This window comes from Narcine bancroftii, chromosome 9, assembly GCF_036971445.1.
Source record: "Narcine bancroftii isolate sNarBan1 chromosome 9, sNarBan1.hap1, whole genome shotgun sequence".
Taxonomy (NCBI): domain Eukaryota; kingdom Metazoa; phylum Chordata; class Chondrichthyes; order Torpediniformes; family Narcinidae; genus Narcine; species Narcine bancroftii.
The window spans coordinates 53,267,754-53,289,811 of NC_091477.1; the positions used below are offsets into that span (position 1 = coordinate 53,267,754).

The 22,058-nt window shown below is 42.1% G+C and overlaps 1 protein-coding gene across 3 annotated transcripts in view; it reads right to left on the minus strand.

Moving 5' to 3' along the window:
* LOC138743649 (slit homolog 3 protein-like) overlaps window positions 1–22,058 on the minus strand; it is a 726,007-nt gene that overhangs the window by 272,150 nt on the left and 431,799 nt on the right. For all 3 annotated transcript variants that reach the window (XM_069899177.1, XM_069899179.1, XM_069899178.1), the window contains one exon: window positions 1,160–1,231. In XM_069899177.1, the coding sequence (XP_069755278.1) occupies window positions 1,160–1,231 (72 nt within the window). The remainder of the gene's footprint in view (window positions 1–1,159; window positions 1,232–22,058) is intronic.

The following is a 22,058-nucleotide window of genomic DNA, read 5'->3' on the forward strand; positions in this document are numbered from 1 at the left end:
AGGCCAATATGCCAAAAGCTCTCTTTATAATCCTACCCACCTGTGATGCCACTTTGAGGGAATTATGTATCTGTATCCCCAAGTCCCTCTGTTCTACCACATTCCTCAGTACCCTACCATTGACCATGTATTTCCTTTCTTGGTCCGTCCTTCCAAAATGCAGCACCTCACATGTGTCTGCATTAAATTAATTTACATCATGGATATTTTCAAGAGTAAATGAACATTTAAAAAGAAACATTCAGGTGATGGTAATCTAAATTGTTAGTGCTGCATAATTGTTCAGTAAAAGGAGGTGTAAGGTGCTCCTTCCGTCCTATAGCCTACAAGACAAGGTGTAGTGCCTGTTTACCTCCCAAACAGGGTCATGTGAGACCATGGATTGCAGATGATGGATGGTTTTTACAAACTGATTCTACAAATTGGAATTTATTCTTGTAAAACTAAAAAAGCTGGGCAGATGAATCTGCTGTCAATGGCCAGGGTTACACGTCCAGTGTGGACATTGCAATTGAACAAGGCAATGGGAAACCACTTCAGTATTGTTTTTCATGAACTCAAGATCGACTACGGTCTCAGCTCAAAGATGGAGCCTTCACCGAAGGAGAACAGGGGAGGCAACAACTACAATTCGGAGGGTCAGAGACGGATGGAGAGGCATGATCACCCACGCTGAACAGCAAGGCACCTGAATGAATGAATCTTAAGCAAAAGGAGAATACGCTGAAAATACCAAACAGGTCAGGCAGCTTCAGCCGAGGTGAGAAACAGGTTCAATATATCAGTAGTAAGTCATTCTGATAAAAGGACTTTCATTCAAATCCTTAATTCTGTTTCTCCTTCTACAGGTGCTGCCTGACCTTCTGAGTGTTTCTAGCATTTTCTATTTTGATTGGATGATTTCACGTTGTTTGATTCTTGACCAAATGACCCATGCACATTACGTTGAGGCAGAGGAAATCTTCCATCATTGTGAATTACCTGTTGAAAGATGCTTGGGTTTGAGACAATGACTGTTGCAAGAGTACAGAGTGCAAAACAAAATGAAATATCACTCACAATTGTTTGACATTTATTTCACGATAATGGAAATAAAAACATCATGGCACAGCACGCAAATTCTTGACGTCAATGAAGCTTTGATTTCACCATTACTCACAAATTTTTGATGTCAACGATTCCACGGAAAGCCTTCCTTGGAAGAGCTTGAATCCGGTTGTCACTGAGGTCACTGTAAATAAGAAGTACTCAGGTTCACCATTGGTATTCAAGAGAGTAGGTGTTTGAGACAAAAAAAGTGCTGCATTGAAGCATTACCACTTTATCCATTGACATGTGGCTAGGCAAATGGCTTAAAACATAATTATTTCATGCATTGAAAGGAAATCTAAACCTTTAGGTACCTTTCTTTCAGAGTTTAAACATGATAATTGACCTTTGATTAATTTATTTAGATTTTAATTAGCAGAATAATTTAAAAATACCACAATTGTTTAAGTAGGCATTCTGCTTAATCATTATTAATGAAAACTGATTTTGACTATCTTGGTTCTTTTTCATTGAGTTTTGGAAACATTCTTCTAAGTGGAAGAAGGTCAGTCAATGCACATTTTCATGGGGTTTTTGTTTAACGACAGAAGGTGTCGTGGAACAGACGGCTCGGGAGAGGGAGAAATGCTTGTTCAGATACTTGCAAATACACATACAAATAAGACAGAAAGAGTGAGACAAAGACAGAGGTAGGTAGGAACTAGACAAATCGCATAAGTGCAGAGATATTCCTTGCTGTGGAGAACGGAAAGGGAAATGGAGATTTTGCTTTACTGCACGTGATCCTCCATAACCCATGCTCAGAGTAAGTACAAACAAAGCAGAGAGCAAGAAAAGCAGCCGCAAGGGAAACATGAGAAACTGAACTTGGATGCTGCAGAGATGGAGAAGGATGAGGGCAAGAATTAGCGAGAGGAGAGATGGGTCACAATGAAGGAAACAAAGTGGAAAAGGTGACAAAGGGTGGAGAGGGGAAGACATTTTAAGGAGTAACCTGGCTCAACAGAAATATGTCGGATGAAAATCAGAGAGGGAGAATCTTGGAAAAGGGAAAGGAAAAAAACAACCAGACAAAAAGAGACATTTTGAAAGAAAATCAATTTTGTCAGTTGAATTGAAAAGCTGTGGTCTATTGCCTGCTTGCATAGATGATGTGATTTAAAATGACAGGACTCATTGACTGATGTTTCCTTTCAATAAAAATATTCTATGAGAGACACAGAGCAGACAACGTATTAGATTTGACAGAAACCTCTTCATTTTGTTTTAACATTCACTACATTTAACGAGTTTCAGTATTTTCCCTTATAAAACTGCTGACTTTAACAGTTCCAGTGACACCTACACCTTTCAACAGATAGTACCTTTGGAAGTGAAGAATATTTTTGAAGGAGAATGTTGCAAACCTAACAAAAAAATGTACTTCCTCAAAATTAGGATTCTCCAAGGTCCAATAATTTAAGTCAATGGTTTTCAACCTTTTTCTTTCCACTCACATACCACTTTAAGCATTCCCTATGCCATAGGTGCTCTGTGATCAGTCAGCGCCAAAATTCCAGAACAACACTAAATCTTCAGTTTATGATAGTCGTCCATAAATGCGGCCCATGTCTTTTGGAATTTAATATTTGATATCATATCTAATTTTTTTCTAAATTTAAGCAAAACAACATCGTTTAGCAACTGTGCATATGTAGGTGGGGTATTATCTTTCTGTTTTTTTAATATTGCACGTCTGGCTATCAACAAAGTAAAAGAGAAAATTTGGCTCTGACTAGAAGTCAGAAATACATCATCCTCTTGAGATATTTCAAAAAGGACAAGGATCCAATTTTAAATTTAAAATCACCGATAGAGTTTCAAAAATATCCTTCCAAATTTTATCTAAGCTGGGGCAACACCAGAGGCATCCCCCATTTACATTTGTCACATAAAGGATTCAGATCTGAATGAAAAATGGGACAATTTAACTTTAGACATATGTGCTCTGTGAACCACTTCAAATTGCAGCTAACAATGCCATGCACCAAAGGAAGTAGTGTTAATCAGATTACAAATAGAGTCCCAAACATCATTGGAGAGCGAAAGGTTCAAATTCTGTTCCCAGGCATTCTTCATTTTAGTTAATGAGGTTTGTCTCAAATTAATCACTTTGTCATAAATAAGAGATATTAAGCCTTTATGAGGAGGTGTATCAATAATATTTGCCTCAGGGATTACAGGAAAATCAGAAATCTGAGATCAAACAAAATGTCTAATTTGAAAATATTTTTAAAAATGAATTTTAGGTAAGCTGAATTTTACCACCAATTGTTGAAAAGATGCAAAATTGTCAATAAAAAAGGACTTTAAAACATTTAACACCCAATCTGTGCAAGTCATTAAAGGTAGAGACTTGCAAAGAAGATTGAAAAAGGTGATCAATATAAAAGGGCTGGCAAAAGAACGACTCTGAAATCCAAAAAAAACCTTCTAAATTGTGCTCATATTTTCAAACTGTTTTTAATTATTGGATTATCAGCTAATTTACATGGAGAAGAGGATAAAGTGGACCCTACTTGCCAACATGGAAGTATTCTTCGCAAAATTTAGGGCAGTCAACTCGATTATTAAATTGTGGCAAAATAATCAAGTTATGTAATTGTCCACCCAATCATAAAATCTAAAATTAGGAAACATCAAACCACCATTCCTTTTGGCTTTCTGAAAGTTATCTTTATTTAAGCAGGGACGTTTTATTTGCCATATACAAGTTATAAGCGAATAAAGTGAATTGAAAAAAGATATAGGCATAGATTGGAAGAAAGATACAAAATATTACGTAAAATATTCATTTTAATAGAATTAATACACCCAATAATAGAAATAGATAAGTGTGGCTATCTTGTTAAGAGCAATTTTACTTGATTAAATGATACAGAAAAGTTTTCCTTAAAATGATGTTTATAACTCCTTGTAATTATAATGTCAAGGTTAAGTAAACTGATCCTGCACAATCTTAAAAAGAGAAATCGGAATACTTTGGTATAGGATAATTTAAAGGTAAAAGTTCACTTTTAAGCAGATTCAACATATACCCTTAAAACTAACTGAATTGTGATAACAAAGATAATAGGCTTGGTAAAGAAGCATCTGGATTAGATACAAAGAGCAAGAGATCATCTGCATATAAGGAAACGTTATGCTCAATGCCCCTCCTATAAAGCCCTGAAAAGTCTCTACCCTCTTGAAGGGAAATTGCTAGTGGTTCCAAACCTGAATGACTTAAAAGGCAACTTTAAGAGTAACCTGTTGAAGATTAAAAGGTTTTGATTGTTGAAAATTAGTAAGAACCGAAGCAGTGGGACATAAATATAATAATTTAATCCATTTAATGAAACTTGGTCCAAAATAAAATTTTTCCAGGGTCACAAATAAATAACCCCACTCTACCTGAAGCTTTCTCCTTTCTCAATATCTAATGAATGAACATATTCAGGGAAAGGAGTGGGGGTTAAATATAAAATATTCAAATATTACAATAAAATAAGAATAACAATTTTTAATGAATCCAGTTTGACCTTTAGAAATAATTGATGGTTGATACTGAAATGGGCCTATAAGAAGTAAATTCAAGTGGATCTTTCCCTTTTTTCACAATGAGAGAAATACAAGCTTCATTAAAAGATAATGGAACATTGCCTTATTTAAATGAATTATTAAAGACAGAACTTAAGTGAGGCACAAGGAATTAAGAAAAAAAAAATTCCATGGGATACCCATCAGGACCTGGGGATTTACTTTGCTGTAAATAAGAAATCACAAAAGTATTTCCAGGACTACAGGAACTCTCAAACAGAAATCTGAATTTCATAAGGAGCATATAAAATTTAATTCTCCTGTGCAAACCAAGAGACCACCTCAACACTGCAATCATCTACACTTACAAGAGATGCCCAAGTTGTGCAGAATCCTCTTGTATCCCATTGTGCAGGGCCCTCCTCCACTGATCTAAATACATGAACTAATGAATCCCTTCTGTAATTACCTACAATATCTCAGTATTTTCTGAAGAGCACTGATGGGTATTATACAAGAATGTTTTCCATGATGATCTCCATTCTGTAGATGATGTGCATGTAACCTTGAAAACCTGTAAGGACATGGCATCTATTCAAATGTTTCCCAATGTGTGGGGATGGTCACTTCTGGAAGAAATAACCTGGCCAGCTATTACCAGGCTTTGCTTTTGGTAGTCCTAGCCCCAATGCCTAGGACTTCCTTTCTAATATGTCTTTCATTGACCAGGATGTCTGTGGTCCTACGAATGATCACGGGATCACTTCAGCATCTTCTCTCTCTCTCTCTATGTATTGGCTGAATAGTGTAACAACAACCTTGCACTCAATGTCACCAAAACTAAGGAGCTGATTGTTGACTTCAGGAAACAAAAACCTGAGGTGTACAATCCAGTGATAATTGGGGCATCAGAGGTGGAAAGGGTGAGCAAATTTAAGTTCTTGGGAGTCACTATCTTGGAGAATCGTTCTTGGACTGAACACACTAATGGCATTGTGAAGAAAGCACATCAGAGCCTTTACTTTCTCAGGAGTTTGCAGAGGTTTGGCATGACAGCAGCAATCCTGGCAAATTTCCAGAGAGATATGGTGGAAAGTTTGCTGACCAGCTACATCACAGTCTGGTCTGGGGACACCAAAGCCCCTGACTGTAAAGCTCTCTAAAAGGTAATGGACTACAGCCCAGGACTTCACAGGCAAAACTTTCCCAATATTGGGAACATCTACAGGGAACGGCTCTGTCAGAGAGCAACAGCAACCATCAAGGATCCACACCACCCAGCACTCGCTCTGTTCTCGCTACTGCCATCAGGAAAGAATTACCAGGTTCAGGGGCAGCTGCTCCTCCTCCACCATCAGACTCCTCAACAACAAACTCAATCAGGGACTCAATTAAAGATGCTTACTTGTGCACTTTGATTTTTTTAAATCCCTCTGTATTTTGCACAGTCAGTTTGTTTACATTTGATATCTGTTTACAGTTCTTTATTTGTTTACATGTATATGCTGTGTACAGTTATTTTTTAACACTATCAGTCAATGGTAATTCTGCCTCGCCCGCAGAAAAAAAAGAAACTCAGGGTTGTAAGTGATGTTATGTATGTACTCTGACAATAGATCTGAATTCTGAATCTGAAACATGATCTGGTGGGATCCATAAGGAATGTGTTGTTAAGAGCAGCCCCCCTTCCTGAACCCTACACAACAAAGTGTAACGAGGTAAGATCCTGACAGGAATCATGTGTCTCCTGTCCTGGGTTTGGTTTATGGATGTAAGCCACTTTTAACAGCATTTCAATCTCGTATTTTGTCCTGTGTTATGAGGTCTAATTGGACAATACTACAAGGTTGAAACTATCTCACCAAAAATGGTGACAACAAAATTCCCAGGCCATTTTTGAAAACAGTGTCACTCAAATCCCACTTCAAGCAAGCCTGGAAATATTATCAAGTACAGAGTAGCCTAATTTATGGTTATTAAGTCATTGGTGAGACTTTTCAAGAAATGGAGCAAGGGCTTGGATTATAGCAATCTTCGGCACTGACTCAGCCTGGTTCTCCTGGACTGCTTTCCTTCTCCTCCATGCTTCATTTCCAGCCGGACTCCTCAGAGAAGCATGCAAATTTCCTTTCCTGCAATTGATGACCTGCCCATTATCATTTGTAAAATTGCAGCTCAACTGAACAAATTCTAATGAGGCATGGCTATGGAAATGTGTTGAGGTTTTCATCTTTCTGGCCAATTGGTGTGCAGCGAGATCACTCCTGCTAGTATGAGTCTGATAATTGTTAAGACCCAGCACTGATAAGTACCAGAAAGCAGATTGTTATTTGCTTCTGGTTTACCGCGAATTTTAAAACATTCAGAATTTGCCTCCTGTGAACAACAGTGTAGCACTGTCATTGGTTTGAATCCATCGCCAGAAGAAATTTAAGGGAGAAGAGATTGGTGTTCAACCATGAAAGAAAACTACCAGAGGATAAATACAGAAGATCAAATATTGCTCCCTTCTCTCATCCACAGAACCAACACATTAAAAATCCTGCTCGCAACAGCTGTTGTCATTAAACTGCAAGACGCCTAATAAAAGATAAATTGATTAAAGCAATGCACGTATGGAGGTGACTTCATCAGGCTGGGTTGCAAGCCAGATGATACAATTTTATGGCTTGACAGTTTGGGGAAAAGCAAGGAACATAAGGTTAAATGTTGCACATTTGAAAATGACTCAAGGCTTCAAAACTTTTCCAGTTCAAGAGCATTGTCATCTATTCCAAAGTGTAGTGAGAAAGCTCGGAGAGCAGATGAGCTGGATATTCCACGCCTAGTTTGGAATGTTGGGAGCAGCATGGCTGGTGAAGTGATTAGTGCAATGCCTTTACAGCACCAGTGATCGGGACTGGGGTTCAAATCCCACAGTTTGCACGTTCTTCCCGTGTCTGTGTAGCTTCTCACCAGGGACCCCGGTTTCCTTCTGCCATTCGAAAGGTGTAAATTGGACAGCATGGATTTGTGAGCCAAAATGGCCGGTTGCTGTCCTATATGTCTCAACAAAATTAAAAAGATAGTTCAGCAAGAAAGACACAATACAGATGTTCAGTTATAGAGAGAGATCAGTTGGTACAAAGCAAAGGCAATGTGATTTTACTAGCATGGGGTTCACTCGGGGGGTCTGTTAATGGTGGGAAGGAAGCTGTCTCCTAAACTGGTGGTGCATGGTCTCACAGTTCTTCCCAGTGGGAGGAAGGTGAAGAAAGATAGGGGCAGAATAGGATGTGATGGGACTTTTAATATGTTGGCTGCATTTGCAAAGCAGTGGGAAGTATAAATGGATCTCAGGCAGTGGAAAGTGCCTTTTGAAGAATGAGAATGCAGTATTACATGGAAGTGTGCTGTTGTTCTGATGCAGTTAATAAGTCTTCTGCATATACGAGTGTTGCTTCACGTGGAAGGCCTGTTTGGAGCCTTGGACCGTGGTGAGGGAGGAGGTGTGAGTACAAGTGTGGCAACTCCTGCAGGCAGAGAAGGTGCCAGGGATATGATGGGTGGGGAGGAAGGAGTGCACGAGGGAATTGAGGAGGGTGCCGTCCCTGCAGGAGGCCGAGAGAGGAGAAGTAAAAAATGTGTCTGGTGGTGGGATCCCATAGTAGGTGCTGGAAATTCCGGTAGATAATGTGTTGGATACGAAGGCTGGTGGGGGTTGGGGGGTAGGTGAGGATGAGGGAGATTCTCTCTCTGTCCTCACCTACTACCCCATCCACATGACACTTCAAAGAGGAGAAGAACCATTCAATGCAGCACTGAGAACGTTCTTGCCTGGAAGCTCAGTCAACTCAAACTATGACTCAAGCAGCCATCTTCCATCTGTAATAGTTTGTGGTTCCTACATAAGCTTCATCATTCACCTGAAAAGCCATAGAACTTGAGTGAAAGCAAGTCATCCTGCCAAAATAAAGATACTCATGAATCTTTGGAATTAATGAGGCAAAGTAAAAGCTTTCAAGAGGTTGTTTGGTCTGGAGATCTTCTTGAGGTTGTTGTTGCTTGGGGAAAGCACAGGCCTCTGAAGTAGGAAGTCATTGCAGCTTGCTTGACAGCTGGATTCTACCTGTCTATCCCCCTTTTTCACTAGTTTATACGAGTCTAAAGTGCCTTTCATGACTGGCCTCCACCTGGAGAACGGCTACAAGCACAGAGGGAAAAATATAAACTTACCTTTCATAAAGCAGACCTAAAAGGCTGCTCCTGCATTGCATTCATGTTGATCAGCGCCTCGTAGCGCCCTCCGAAGCCGATGGAGGCGGGGCGAAGGGTCCCATAGCACCACCCATCATAAATATGCGGCAGAGCAATGGGTGTCTTCCCGACCCATAATCCCCCCCATGTAGCTGGAACCGCTCTCTGTTTCTCAGGACAGTTCCAGCTGCACGGGGGATTATGGGTCAGGAAGACGGCCATTGCACTGCTGTGTTTTGAGCTGCTGATGAGTGGCCCAAAAGGCCAAAGCGGCCCAGTGAGGTGCCAGAGCAGCCAGCGGTGCTATCACAGCCTGCACCGGCCACCCCTGATGGCTCCTACCACCTCCCCCCCTCCCATGACCTGATGGCTCCTGCCGGTCCCCCTGCCATGAGGGGGTCATGGAGGGAAAGGGGTGAGTGGGTGGGATGGAGAGGGGAGATGGGTCACTTGTTGACAGCATCATCGTGACATCATCAGCCTGCCCCTAACCAGCCGCTTGCAGCAGCAGTACATTCATGTGAGGCAGTTGAGCGCAGTGGTCAGCCAATCATCCTTCCCCTAGAGGGAATGGAGTCGGTGCCTTGGAGCCAACCACGGCACATCCATAGAGGTAAGTCTCCCGACATAAGGGCAGAGAATCTCTGCCTTTACAGTCAGGCTTTTTAACTACATGAAAAGGCCTTAAATAAAATACTCATAAACATTTCTATGGCAGCCTGTCAATTGCTGCTTTGAGAAATTTATTTAAACCCAATTGGCTGCAGAAACTCAACGGGTTGAGGAGCATCTTTGGAAGAGAAATAATGGTCCATGTTTTGAGCAAAACTCCTTTATCAAAACTGGCAAAATTTAAAAGAAAGGTGATGTAAGGAAGACAAGGTGGAATGTGTGACATAGAGGGCCAAAGTGGCAATGGTGAACCAGGTAGAGGTCAAACATGATAGACAGGGGCTGCTGACTGGCAGATACCAGACCAAGGCAAAGCGAGGCAAGAAAATCAAAGGGTGGAGGATGGTGGCTCACACAGGGTAGACTGGGTGATTAGAAGACAAAGGCTACCAGTGGTAGAATCCGATTAGATGAGAATTATTGTCTAAAGAGAAACCAGGTGAGTCTGTGATGGGGGGTGGGGGGGGGAAGGGAGGTAGAGGTGGGAAAGAGTAGAAGAATCCATAGAATCATAGAACATTACAGTATAGAAACAGTCCCACGGACCTGCACCCAGTCCATAGCCCACCATACCCCTCCCATCCATGTACCTGTCCGAATTTTTCTTTAATGTTAAAATTGAGCCGGCATTCACCACTTAATCTGGGAGCTTGTTCCACACTCCCATTACTCTCTGTGAAGAAATTCCCCAAATGTTCCCCTTAAACAATCCCCTTTCACTCTTAACCCATGTCCTCTGGTTTGTATCTCACCTAACCTGGGTGGATAAATTCTATTTGCATTTACTCTGTCTATCCCCCCCTCATAATTTTGTGTATCTCTTTCAAATTTCCCCTCATTCTTCTACCTTCCAGGGAATTAAGTCCTAACCTGTTTCCCTGTAACTCAGTGTCTGAAGTCCGGGCAACATCCTAGTAAATCTTCTCTCCACTCTTTCTATCATATTGACATCCTTTCTGTAGTTAGGCGACAAAAGCTTCACACAATAATCCAGATTCAGCCTCACCAATGCCTTATGCAACTTTACCATGACATTCCAACTGCTATCTTCAATACCTTGATTTATGAAGGCCAATATGCCAAAGACTCCCTTTACAACCCTAACTGTAAAGCCACTTTCAGGGATATATGTATCTGCATTCCAAAATCCCTTTGCTCTATCACACATCTCAGTGCTCTACCATTTACTCCATCCTACCTTATTGTGTCCTTCCAAAAAGCAATGCTGCAGTGGCAAGATGGGGGTGGAGAGGTGTGGAAACAAAGAGTGGGGAATGAGAATGTGGAAGGGAGGTGTGCTGGGTGGAAATGGGTGGGCAAATGGACAAAAAAGTGGGAGGTAAAGAGGAAGATGAGAAAGTGCACAGAAGGACAGGAAACTAACTACCTGGATTAGAAAGTTTTGTTGGGCTGCAGACTACCCAAATGGAATATCAGTTGGTGTTCTTCTTGATGGGCCTCACTTGGGCAGTGGAGAAAACCCACGACAGACACAATGGGAAGTGAATTTGTATGCAATGGCTTGCAACCAGCAGCACAGATTGGGTAGTGCTGGCAGAGTGTATATGTCCTGTTAAATAGACCCCAATGTAGAGGGAGTCACATCAAAAGCACCAAGTGATGAGGTTAGAGGAGGTGTACATGAATCTTTAGGCCCTTTCATACAGTCAAAAAGTCTATCTGTAAAGACAGAGATTCTCCACCCTTACCTCCATGAATGCACCCTGGCTGGCTCCAAGGCTCTGACTGCAATCCCTCTCGGGGTAAGGGTCAGAATTGGAGTAAAGTGCTTCGCCGCCTAGCTTGAATGCCATTACAAGCAGCTGGCAGGGCGGGCTGATGACGCTGCAGTGACGTCGTCAGTCCGCGACTCATCTTATTCACCCATCTCACTCCATAAACCCCTCAGGGCAGGAGCAGCCAGCGGGGCGCCATCAGGGCAGAGGGAGCAGCCAAGTGCTGTCAGGGCAGCAGGGGCAGGGCCATCACGGGGGGGTCAGGGCGGGCTATGACAGGCTCTCCGGCCTCTAGCACTGACCTAGAGTGATAAGGCAGCACAGTGGGCAGACGTGTGTGTGTGTGTGTGTGTGTGTGTGTGTGTGTGTGTGTGTGTGTGTGTGTGTGTGTGTGTGTGTGTGTGTGTGTGTGTGTGTGTGTGAAGTGTTTAGCTATAGTGTGTGGGCTTCCTCTGGGCCTTCAGAAAGGATTTTCACTCCTTCACCACAGAAGAGATTGGTACCTTCCACATACAATGTCAGACTTTATACGCAACAGTTAGGCCATGGGATCTAACAGGAATTTTCATCATTTTTCCACATTAGTCTTGTTACCTTCTCATTTCCTAACACCATTCTCTCCAAAGAGCTCCTACGTCACCAGTTTGCTGCACTTCAAACCTCTGCCCATAACACTGAAGTCAGATATGCCTGGAACACTGGCCATGAAGTGGCAGCAAGCTGATTCAATAATGCTCTGGTTGACCTGCTACAACCTACCAACTATGTACAATTTACTTTACAATCAACTCTATTTAATGCAGTTAATCCCCAGAGGAAGGGGAAAAACTTTAGGTTAAAGTACCATGAAGCTAAATCTTGTGAAACTTCTCTCAATTTGCTGAGAGTAATCAAGCCAACTCCAAATTGTTAGTGTAATATTACAATCTACATTACACAACCCAGTCCTTTCACATCTGCACACATCCCCACATCCTGTGAGGATTGAAACTACCATGTTTTGTAGATAATTTCATTATGCATCTAGATTTATTCTTACAACAATCAATCTTGAAGAATAGGGTCAGAAAGTCTAGCAAGGATCTATGTTATTTACAAGCGAATCGGTGCTTTGTGGTGATGCCAAGAACTTTGGTCAAATGATCATGAGGAGACAGAGCGATGATTATGAAGGTTAAGTGGAAACAGAAGGGCTGTAAGGATCTCAAGTCAAAATTCTACTCCAGTTCTTTGCAGCCGAAGGAGCACCTGCTTTATAACAAAAGTCACACAGACTAGAAGCTGCAAGGTCTGTTTCTTTGCCCCTTGCTGAGTTGGTTGCATTCAAACCTGGACCATCGAGTAGGGAGATGCTGTTAGCATAGCGATTAGTGCAATGCCATAACAGTGCCCACAACCCAGGCTTGAATCCAGTTCGGACTGTAAGGCATTTGCACATTCTCCCAGTGTCTGCGTGGTCTTCCTGCAGGTGACTATAAGAACATAAGAAATAAGAGCAGGATAGGGGACCCAGCTCCACCATTCAATGAGTTCATGGTTGATCTGATGATGGATTCATCTGCTACCTATCTGCCTCTTCTCAAAATCTCTTAATTCCCTTACTATGTAAAAATCTATCCAACCTTGTCTTTAATATATTTACTGAGGTCGCCTCCACTGCTTCAATGGGCAGCGAGTTCCACAGATTTACGCCCATCTGGGGAAAACAGTTCCCTCATCTCCAAACAAAATCTACTGCCCTGGATCTTGAAGCTGTGTCCCCTAGTTCTAGTCTCCCCCACCAATGGAAACAACTTGCCTACCTCTATCTTACCTGTGCCCCGGTTTCCTCCCATGTTCCAGGGTTAGTAGGATCAGTGGTGCATGATGTATTTGGGGACATGGGCATGGCACTGCAGAAAATAAGCAATCTTCCTGCCCCCAGCTTCAATGGAGTTACTTACATGGACGTGAGGTGAGAAAAGCACATTGGAATGAACAGCGATGTCCTTTTTCGAATGAAAAAAGACTGAGCAATGAAGGATCTTTCAGATACAGACTGCCAAAGATGGCCCCAGAGATACGAAGAAGCAAAATTGAGAGCAACCCACACATGGTATAGGAGGGATGGTATTACGGTGGAGAGAGAATTGGTTGATGGACAGGAAGCAAAGAGTAGGTATAAATGGATTCTTTTCAGAATGGAAGCCAGTGACTAGTGGGGTACCGCAGGGCTCCGAGCTGGGGCCACAGTTGTTTACAATATATATCAACGACTTAGATGTGAGAATAGATAGCAATATCTCAAAATTTGCAGATGACACGATCTTGGGTAGCGGGGTTGGCTGTGTTGAGGATGCTAGGATTGTGCAGAGTGATTTGGACAAGTTAGGCGAGTGAGCCAAGATGTGGCAGATGCAATATAATGTGAATAAGTGTGAGGCTATCCACTTTGGAGGTAAGAACAGGAAAGACAACTATTATTTAAATGGTATTAGTTTAGGAAAAGGAGAGATGCAGAGAGGCTTGGGTGTTGCTGTGCATCAGTCGTTGAAAGTGGGCTTGCAGTTGCAGCAGGCGGTGAGGAGGGAAAATGCTATGTTGGCATTCATAGCAAGAGGATTTGAGTATAGGAGTACAGAGATCCTGCTACACTTGTACAGGGCCTTAGTGAAACGACACCTGGAGTTTTGAGTGCAGTTTTAATCTCCTTATCTGAGGAAGGACATCCTTGCCATGCAGAGGGTGCAGAGAAGATTCACTAGACTGATACCAGGGATGGAAGGACTTGCATATGAAGAAAGGTTAGATCAACATTCTTTGTAGGGGGGTGGGATCTTATAGAAACATAAAATTCTTAAGGGTTTAGACAGACTAGATGCAGGTAGGTTGTTTCCAATTTTGGGAAAAACCACAATCAGGGGTCACAGTTTAAGGATAGGGGGAAGTTTTTTAGGACTTAGATGAGGAAAAATATCTTCTCTCAGAGGGTGGTGGATCTGTGGAATTTTTTGCTACAGGAAGTAGTTGAGGCTGGTTCCTTGTCAATGTTTAAGTGTAGGTTAGATTTGGCCCTTGTGGCTAAGGGGATCAAGGGGTATGGGGAGAAGGCAGGAAACGGGTACTGATCAGCCATGTTCATACTGAATGGCAATGAAAGCTTGAAGGGCCAAATGGCCTACTCCTGCACGTATTTTTCTATGTTTCTATACTGATTTAATTTTGAGATACATCCCTTCCAGCCCACAAACCCATGCTGCCTGAATACTTATGTGAACAATTGACTTTCTCCACTACTCCCTCCTTCCCTCATCCCTTTCCCTTGAAAGGAGTGAAGAGGGAGCACATTATTGAAGTGTCTACTCTTTTAAATGTGATTTCCAGATGCAAGTGAAAACCACCTATAATATCCATTGTTCAGTACTTTATGACAAGACATTCTTGCCAGGTACTTGTTTAGCATCAACTTCATTTGGTTCTGAGTAAAAATAGAGAAGTTAATGTTACACATCTTAAGCCCCTTTCACACTTGCATCCCAGTAAATCAGTGTCCTGGGATAGGAATAGACCACTCCTAACTGGGACACTGAACGCTTTCACACTTGCAAGGGTTTACCTTTAATCGGAAGTACCTGCAATGCAATTGTCCATTTCACACTTGCCTGATCTCAATGTCGGCGCCTGCAGATGCCAGGGATTGCACTCAGGGTCGAGGCTGATGTTAAGCAGATTTTGATTTCGCCCTTGCCACTTTAAAGGCCTATTGGCGTTCGATTCCTGGGATCACTGGCAAGTGTGAAAGAGGCTTCAGATTCAAATATCATGCATTCTTCTGTCCAATTAGTGCAGACACAGCAATTCCTGGTCTCTGGGTTCATGAACTTGAAGCAATTGTAGTCTGGGATTGGGAATATTCTAGGCTTATTTCAATTCTTAGACAACTCTTGTGCCCTGAGCAATCAGAACTATTTTGAAATGCTGCTCATTGGATTGGGTGTAGCAAAGAGTTGCTGAAAAGTACGACTAGAGTTTTCAAAAAAATGTGCTTGAATTTTCTAAAAAAAAATGCTTTTGACTGATAAAGACTTTTCATATGAAGGTCACCTTTTTGAAAGGAATTAGAAGGAATGACACTCTCATCAACCTTTTTAATTGTCCTGCTCTGAAGGACAGTAACTATAGCAACCTGATGGTTAACTTGAATGGTTTCCATGATCAAGCTGCCTTTCTGAGCTTATCTAAATGGTGACGGTTCTTGTCCAAATGAGGAACAAATTAAATATCTTCCAGTACTCAACATCTGGATAATTCTTTGATGGGCTCCAGAGGAGCATGATTATATTATCTAATTTAGTTATTAAAACCTCTTAGTGTAATATTGTTTTGGTAAAAAGGTAACTATTGTATTTGTCAGTATTAACAGTTCATTATCACTTGAAGCATTCTAGAGATCATGTTATAATTTTGATAGGTTGTCATATACAAAGAGGAGCACACACAAAGTCATTATCAGCTGTAAACAGAGGTTGAATCAAATCCAACCACCCTCAGAAACTTCATTGGAAGGAAGTGATTGTAAAGCAATAACCCAAACTACAGGGGAGATGGCAGGCATACAGACAGTCATTTCATGTCAGGCCTCCGCCTGGAGACCGGCTACAAGAGCGGATCGAAAGCTTAAAACTTACCTTTCAGACAGCAGCCCTGAAAGGCTGCTCCAGCATCGCATTCATGTTGAGCGGCGCCTCGTAGCACCCTCCAGAGCCGATGGAGGTGGGATGACTGGTGCCATGGCACCACCCGTCATAAATACGCGGCGGAGCAGTGGTCGTCATTCCTACCCATAATCCTCTATGCAGCTTGGACCGCTGTGTTTCCCAGAACATGTCCAGCTGTGTGGGGGATTATGGGTAGGGACGACAGCCATTGATCTGCTGCATTTTGACTGCAGAGAGCAAGCCTGAGGCTGAAGCGGCCCAGTGAGGCTGTCACACCCCACACCAGCCTCACTTCTCTCTCTCTCTCTCTCTCTCTCTCTCTCTCTCTCTCTCTCTCTCTCTCTCTCTCTCTCTCTCTCTCTCTCTCTCTCTCTCTCTCTCTCTCTCTCTCTCTCTCTCTCCTTGTTGCTTATGACATGATTGGAAACTTTGGGAAGATAACTGGCTTACCTCACCTCACCCATCCTCTGCACATCACTCCAGGATATGTATTATCCCTTTGAAAGTTTACCTAGCAACAGGATCATTTGACATTGGATAATTTTCCACCCATTCTCTGTTTCATGATCAACCAACTTCAATGAAAGATGAATGCTCTTTATCCAAGAATGCGAGCATTTGCTTGTATCACTCAACAGAACTGATCCAATACCAATGAGCTGCCGTTCTTTCATCATAAGGCACAGTGAGAAATGAATCATTAATTTGGCATTCACAGACTCATCAAAGACATCAGATTAATGGTATTCAAATCTATTCCAGTGCAGAAAGTTCTACCCAGAAACTTGGCCCGATCGATGTGGCCTTGCTTGATTCGGCTTCGATTTGGTGGTGCTCATGGATCCTCCCCTCATGCTCAGCAATGAAGCTCAGGCAGCAGTCAAAATTAAGAGTTAAATAAGCCCTTTTAAGGTGGAATCGCTGGGAGAATGTGGCTGCGGGTGTGTGCTGAAGGTGCTATTCTGGCACCTGACAGGTACACAGCGGGGAGAGGTTCCCCGGGGAGAGGCAAATGCCGGCTCCTGTCAATTGTGGCCATAGTCCTGTCAACTTTCAGGTGTCGGTGTTTGGTGGGGGGGGGGGGGGGGGGAAGGGCTCAGAAATGGAGAATGCACCTACCCAAGGAGGGTTGGGTAAGTACTCCTCAGGTCAGGGTTCTCCACTTTCAGGTGGCCTCCCGATAGCCGCATTGTGGGTCACGTCTCCAGAATGGAGGACCATCGCCTTCCCAAGATCGTGTTCTATGGCAAGCTCTCCACTGGCCACTGAGACAGAGGTGCACCAAAAAAGAGGTACAAGGACTGCTTAAAGAAATCTCTTGGTGCCTGCCACATTGACCACCGCCAGTGGGCTGATATCGCCTCCAACCGTGCATCTTGGCACCTCACAGTTCGGCGGGCAGCAACCTCCTTTGAAGAAGACCGCAGAGCCCACCTCACTGACAAAAGACAAAGGAGGAAAAACCCAACACCCAACCCCAACCCACCAATTTTCCCTTGCAACTGCTGCAAACGTGCCTGCCTGTCCCGCATCGGACTTGTCAGTCACCAACGAGCCTGCAGCAGTCGTGGACATACCCCTCCATAAATCTTCATCCGCGAAGCCAAGCCAAAGGAATGTTGGGGTATTCTGGCCAACTGAAAGGGGCTATATAGAGAACAAGCAAAAACCACTCTGCAGCCCCGAGCAGTGGGTCAGCGAGGCTCCACATACTGAGAGACGGCTCGACTTTTAACTTTCAATTCTATGCGTGAAAGGTCCAGTTCTCTTGTTGACTCCCACAGTGAGATGTTCGCATGTGAGGGATATCCAGGCATTTGTCCCACATCCAAACCTTCAGCAGTACAATGTGTTACTGTGCCTGCATACTGTGTCACTAAAACAACTGTTTGTGACTGAAATTCAATGCTCCACATCAGCTTTGTGCAATTAGAATTTAATACGTCTTTCTAAGAAATGCTGAGTAGATATTTAAATCCTTGGAACTGAACTCCCAGGCAGAGTTAGAGTGATATTACTTTTTTATTTTTAAATATCAGATAAGCCAATTCTACCAGGGTTTGGAATTTAATTTCTTAATTGTACATTGATCAAATTTTAATTTACATTTAGCAAAACTCACCACTGCTGCTTATCTACTGTGAGCAGTTTACAAACGTTATGATTAAGAATCAAATGTTGAAACAGAAGAAACAGATATTGCAGTAAATTTCTGCATGGAAAGCATCATTTGAATCAAGATTTGAATCATAGTCGGACAAACAGGCTGATTTTTTTTATATAGCTGAACTTTCAGGAGCCTTTTAACAGAATCAACATGCTGGCCACCTTCTTTGTTCCTGTCATTATCAACATGCCGGTCACCTTCTTTATCTCCTTCTCCACAGTCTTTTAACTGAGTGAAACACGAAAGTCTGCAGACAGTGTGATTTTAGTAAAAACACAGAAATGCTGAAGGAACTCAGCAGGTAACACAGCGCCCATAGGAGATAAAGATATACAACCAACGTTTCAGGCCTGGTTTGAGTAAAAAGCAGACAGGCACCTGAATTAAGCAGCACCAACCAATTATCACCAAAGGGTGATAAATTGGCACATTTAAGACAGGAGAGGAAAGGTCCCTCAGCCATGTCCCACTGCCAGAGTAGCGTTCACAGCAGCGGCAGTTCGCAGCCCCCCACTCCACCCCCCACCGTGGCAGCAACCCCTCTCCACCTTGTAATGGCATTCAGCCAGGGCTTTTCCTGTGATGTCAGCATGCAAGCGCAGGAGTTACAAGGTTGGCCATTTTCCTGTTCAAGTTGCTGGTGGACACGACCTTTAACTGGGTTACCTGACTACCTCTGAGGTAGGTCAGGGACCCGGTTGGATTTGGACCACGCTGACTGGGTTGGATCCTTTCTAACTGCCGCGTGAGTGGGGCGCTAACTGGACAAATTACTCAGTTAACCCCATTTTACACGGCAGTTTGAAAGGGCCTATTGGCTCCACTAGCCTGCTGTGTCATAAACTCAGAATAGATTGGGTACAGAAACTAGAATCTTTAAGACTGTAGACAGATAGTTTCATCTGTAGAGCCATCTGGAGACCTGCAACTAATTTACCTTAGGAGAATCCCAATTCTACCACAAAAGCCACAGCTCCCAACATGCATTTCGTTTCTGCTCCGGGGCATCCGAAGCAGTGCCTAGGAGGCAACCCTCTGCAAGCTATACAGTGAATACATCTGGAAAGAATTCACTCATGTATTTATTTTATGATTACAAGGCTTGATAGAGGATGTTACAACTGTCCCCTAGATAAACACCCTGCATTTTATGTCTGAGCTACGTAAATAAGTTGGCAAATGTATTCAAAGTAGCAAATTAGAGAACTGTTATCCCAACCACTCATCGGGGACTAGTTCAAATAGGTGAAAGGAAAATGAGATGTGGAAAATAAGCAACAAAATGTTAAATATAAATGAACATTAAAATAAGAAATTACTTGCAGTTCATTTTAAAAAATTCTTCATGATCTTTGGTATTCCCATTGAAGGTTTTTTTTAAACTATTAAAGCTTTATCAACCAGAATGGGAACCACACTGTGTATAGCGTGTTAAAGAAGCTAGCTTCCCATTCCTGAATGAATCTACACCGGGGGCAATGGGTGATGACTGGTCTCCAGGGTCACTCTGCTGTTCAGCAGTGGGGAGTTTGAATGAGCTGAATGAAAAAAAAGGTTCTTGCAAGATGGCAAGATTCTGCCATCTTGGAGTCAGAGTTATACAGTGAAGAAACAGGCCCTTCGCCCGTCACATCCTTGCTGACCTTCCCCCCCCCCTTCATCATAATGCCCGCTTTCTGCCTTTCCTGTTGAAGTGCAAATGCATACTAAATGTCGTCATTGTAATTGCGGCTGATGTTTCACCTTCTCCTCTGGCAGTGTTTTATAAATCTGTTAGGTAGGTGAAACATTGAAAGAATGAGGAAGAGTGGGTGCAAAAAATAGGTTGAAAGCCCAATTTATCTTTTCATTTTACTTATTTTCAAACAGTCCAGCCAACTGATTAATCAAACAGTGATGAATAACAACAATACAAAGCTAACCCCAATGTAAAAAAAGTATAGCTAAGACCCCGGTCGCGTTTGATATTCATCAGGCCCATCATGAAGAAAAAGAAATAACCTCCACAGACTTTCCGTGCTATTTCTCGATCATTTTACTCGGGAATACTTTGTAGAGATGGGTAGAAGCAGATCAGAATCAGAATTTATTGTCATGAAATTCAGTGTTTTGCGGCAGAATCACAGTGCAAACATTCATATTAAAATCATCTTACGACATTACTATAAAAAATAAAATAGTAGTGCACAAAAAGTAAGGCCGTGTCTTTGGTTCATTGACTACTCAGGAATCTGATGGCAGCGGGGAAGAAGCTGTCCGTGTGCCGCTGAGTGCTCATCTTTAGACTCTTGTACCTTTTCCCCGATGGATATAGAGGACCCTAGGCATGACATATCATGCAAAAACTGGAGAGGCAATTGAGCTAAATCCTGGGGAAAACTTCAAGCACAACCACTCCCTATCAACGATAGGTTAGGGTACATTTGCCTCCATCCCAAAGATGAACAAATAAGAAATAAAGACTTGTGCAACTGTATCATACACTCCTGTATAGACTATCAAGACATATTGTGGAGTGGCATCAACTATAGTGAAAAGTACATTACAGAACACTTGCGATTGAGACAAGACCAATCAAATATTTCATATGAGAATCACTATGGTTCTCCTCAGCAGGAATGTATAGTTAGTTGAATCCACATGAGATTTGATTAAATCCATCATTCTGTACACAGTCAGAAGTAAAATATCTAAATGCATTATTTTTCCATCTGATACAAGAGGTGTTTGTCCACTGAATTTTTGCTGCTCTCAGAATAATTCCTTTCTCCTGGCAAATTTTCCACATGATCTATTCCCGGATCCACCCCTTTTCCCTCCCAAATTCTGCCACTTGCCTATACCTGTGGCCGTTAACCTGACAACCCCACGTCTTTAGGAAACCTGGGCATCCAGAAGAAAGCTCTGCACACACACAGCACCTAAAGTCAGAATTGAACCTGGGTCACCAGAGCTATGGCGGCAGCTCAACAAGCGTTGTCCTCATGTCAGATGTTGAGAAGAATAAGGGCACGTACTTGTACGCTAGAAAACTGTGAGATCCAATTGAGTTGAGAGAGATCTTGTAAACTCATTGTGTCACACAATGTAAGGATTAATATTTAAATATCTGGGCATACTTCAGAATTCAGAACTATTGGGTTATTAATATGAATGACCAGCACGGTTCTATCCAGAATAATATCAGAAACAAACCTCATTAAAAGAAAATTCAAGACTTTAATGACAACATGCTGAAGAAAGGGCTTGAAGGTTACTTTGCCTTTTCGTGACCTGCCACCTGTGTGTCATTGCAGTATGGTTTTCCTTGTATCAGAACAGATGGAAATCAGATGCAACTTGGGCAGGCAACCAGGTTAATATCTCACTGAAGTTATCATTAAGGAGAGAGAGAATACTTCCAGTGAAAATGCTTGCACCTCCCAAAAAGACACTGGGCAGAGTTACAGTGTGATGAATGTGTCAACATCCAGTGTTCCAAGTGCTTGAACCACAGGAGTGGACAGATGCAGACCAGGAATTAATTACTTAGAAAATATAATAGATATTTTAAAAAAGCACAACAGAATCACAATATATTTAAAAGGGAATTTAATGATGGTGTCAATTTCAAATCTTTAGTTTTAATTGCATTTTTTAAAATGACATTTGAAACTATACGAGCAGGCAGTTAATGTAGACTCCTGGAATCAGAAATTAAATTTTAAATTTAGATTTAAATTTTAAATTAAATGAAACAAATGAGGACAAGGGAATAAATTTATTCAGACTAAAATATTTTTAGACATGAACATTTCCCCTATTGCACTAACTAATGCAGAGTGTCGAAGAATGAGGAGAGATTTGCCAGAGGTATACAAAGATTATGAAAGGTAAATGTAAAGATTTTTACACTGAGGTTTGGTGAGACAAGAACTAGATGATAAAGGTTAAGAGCAAACA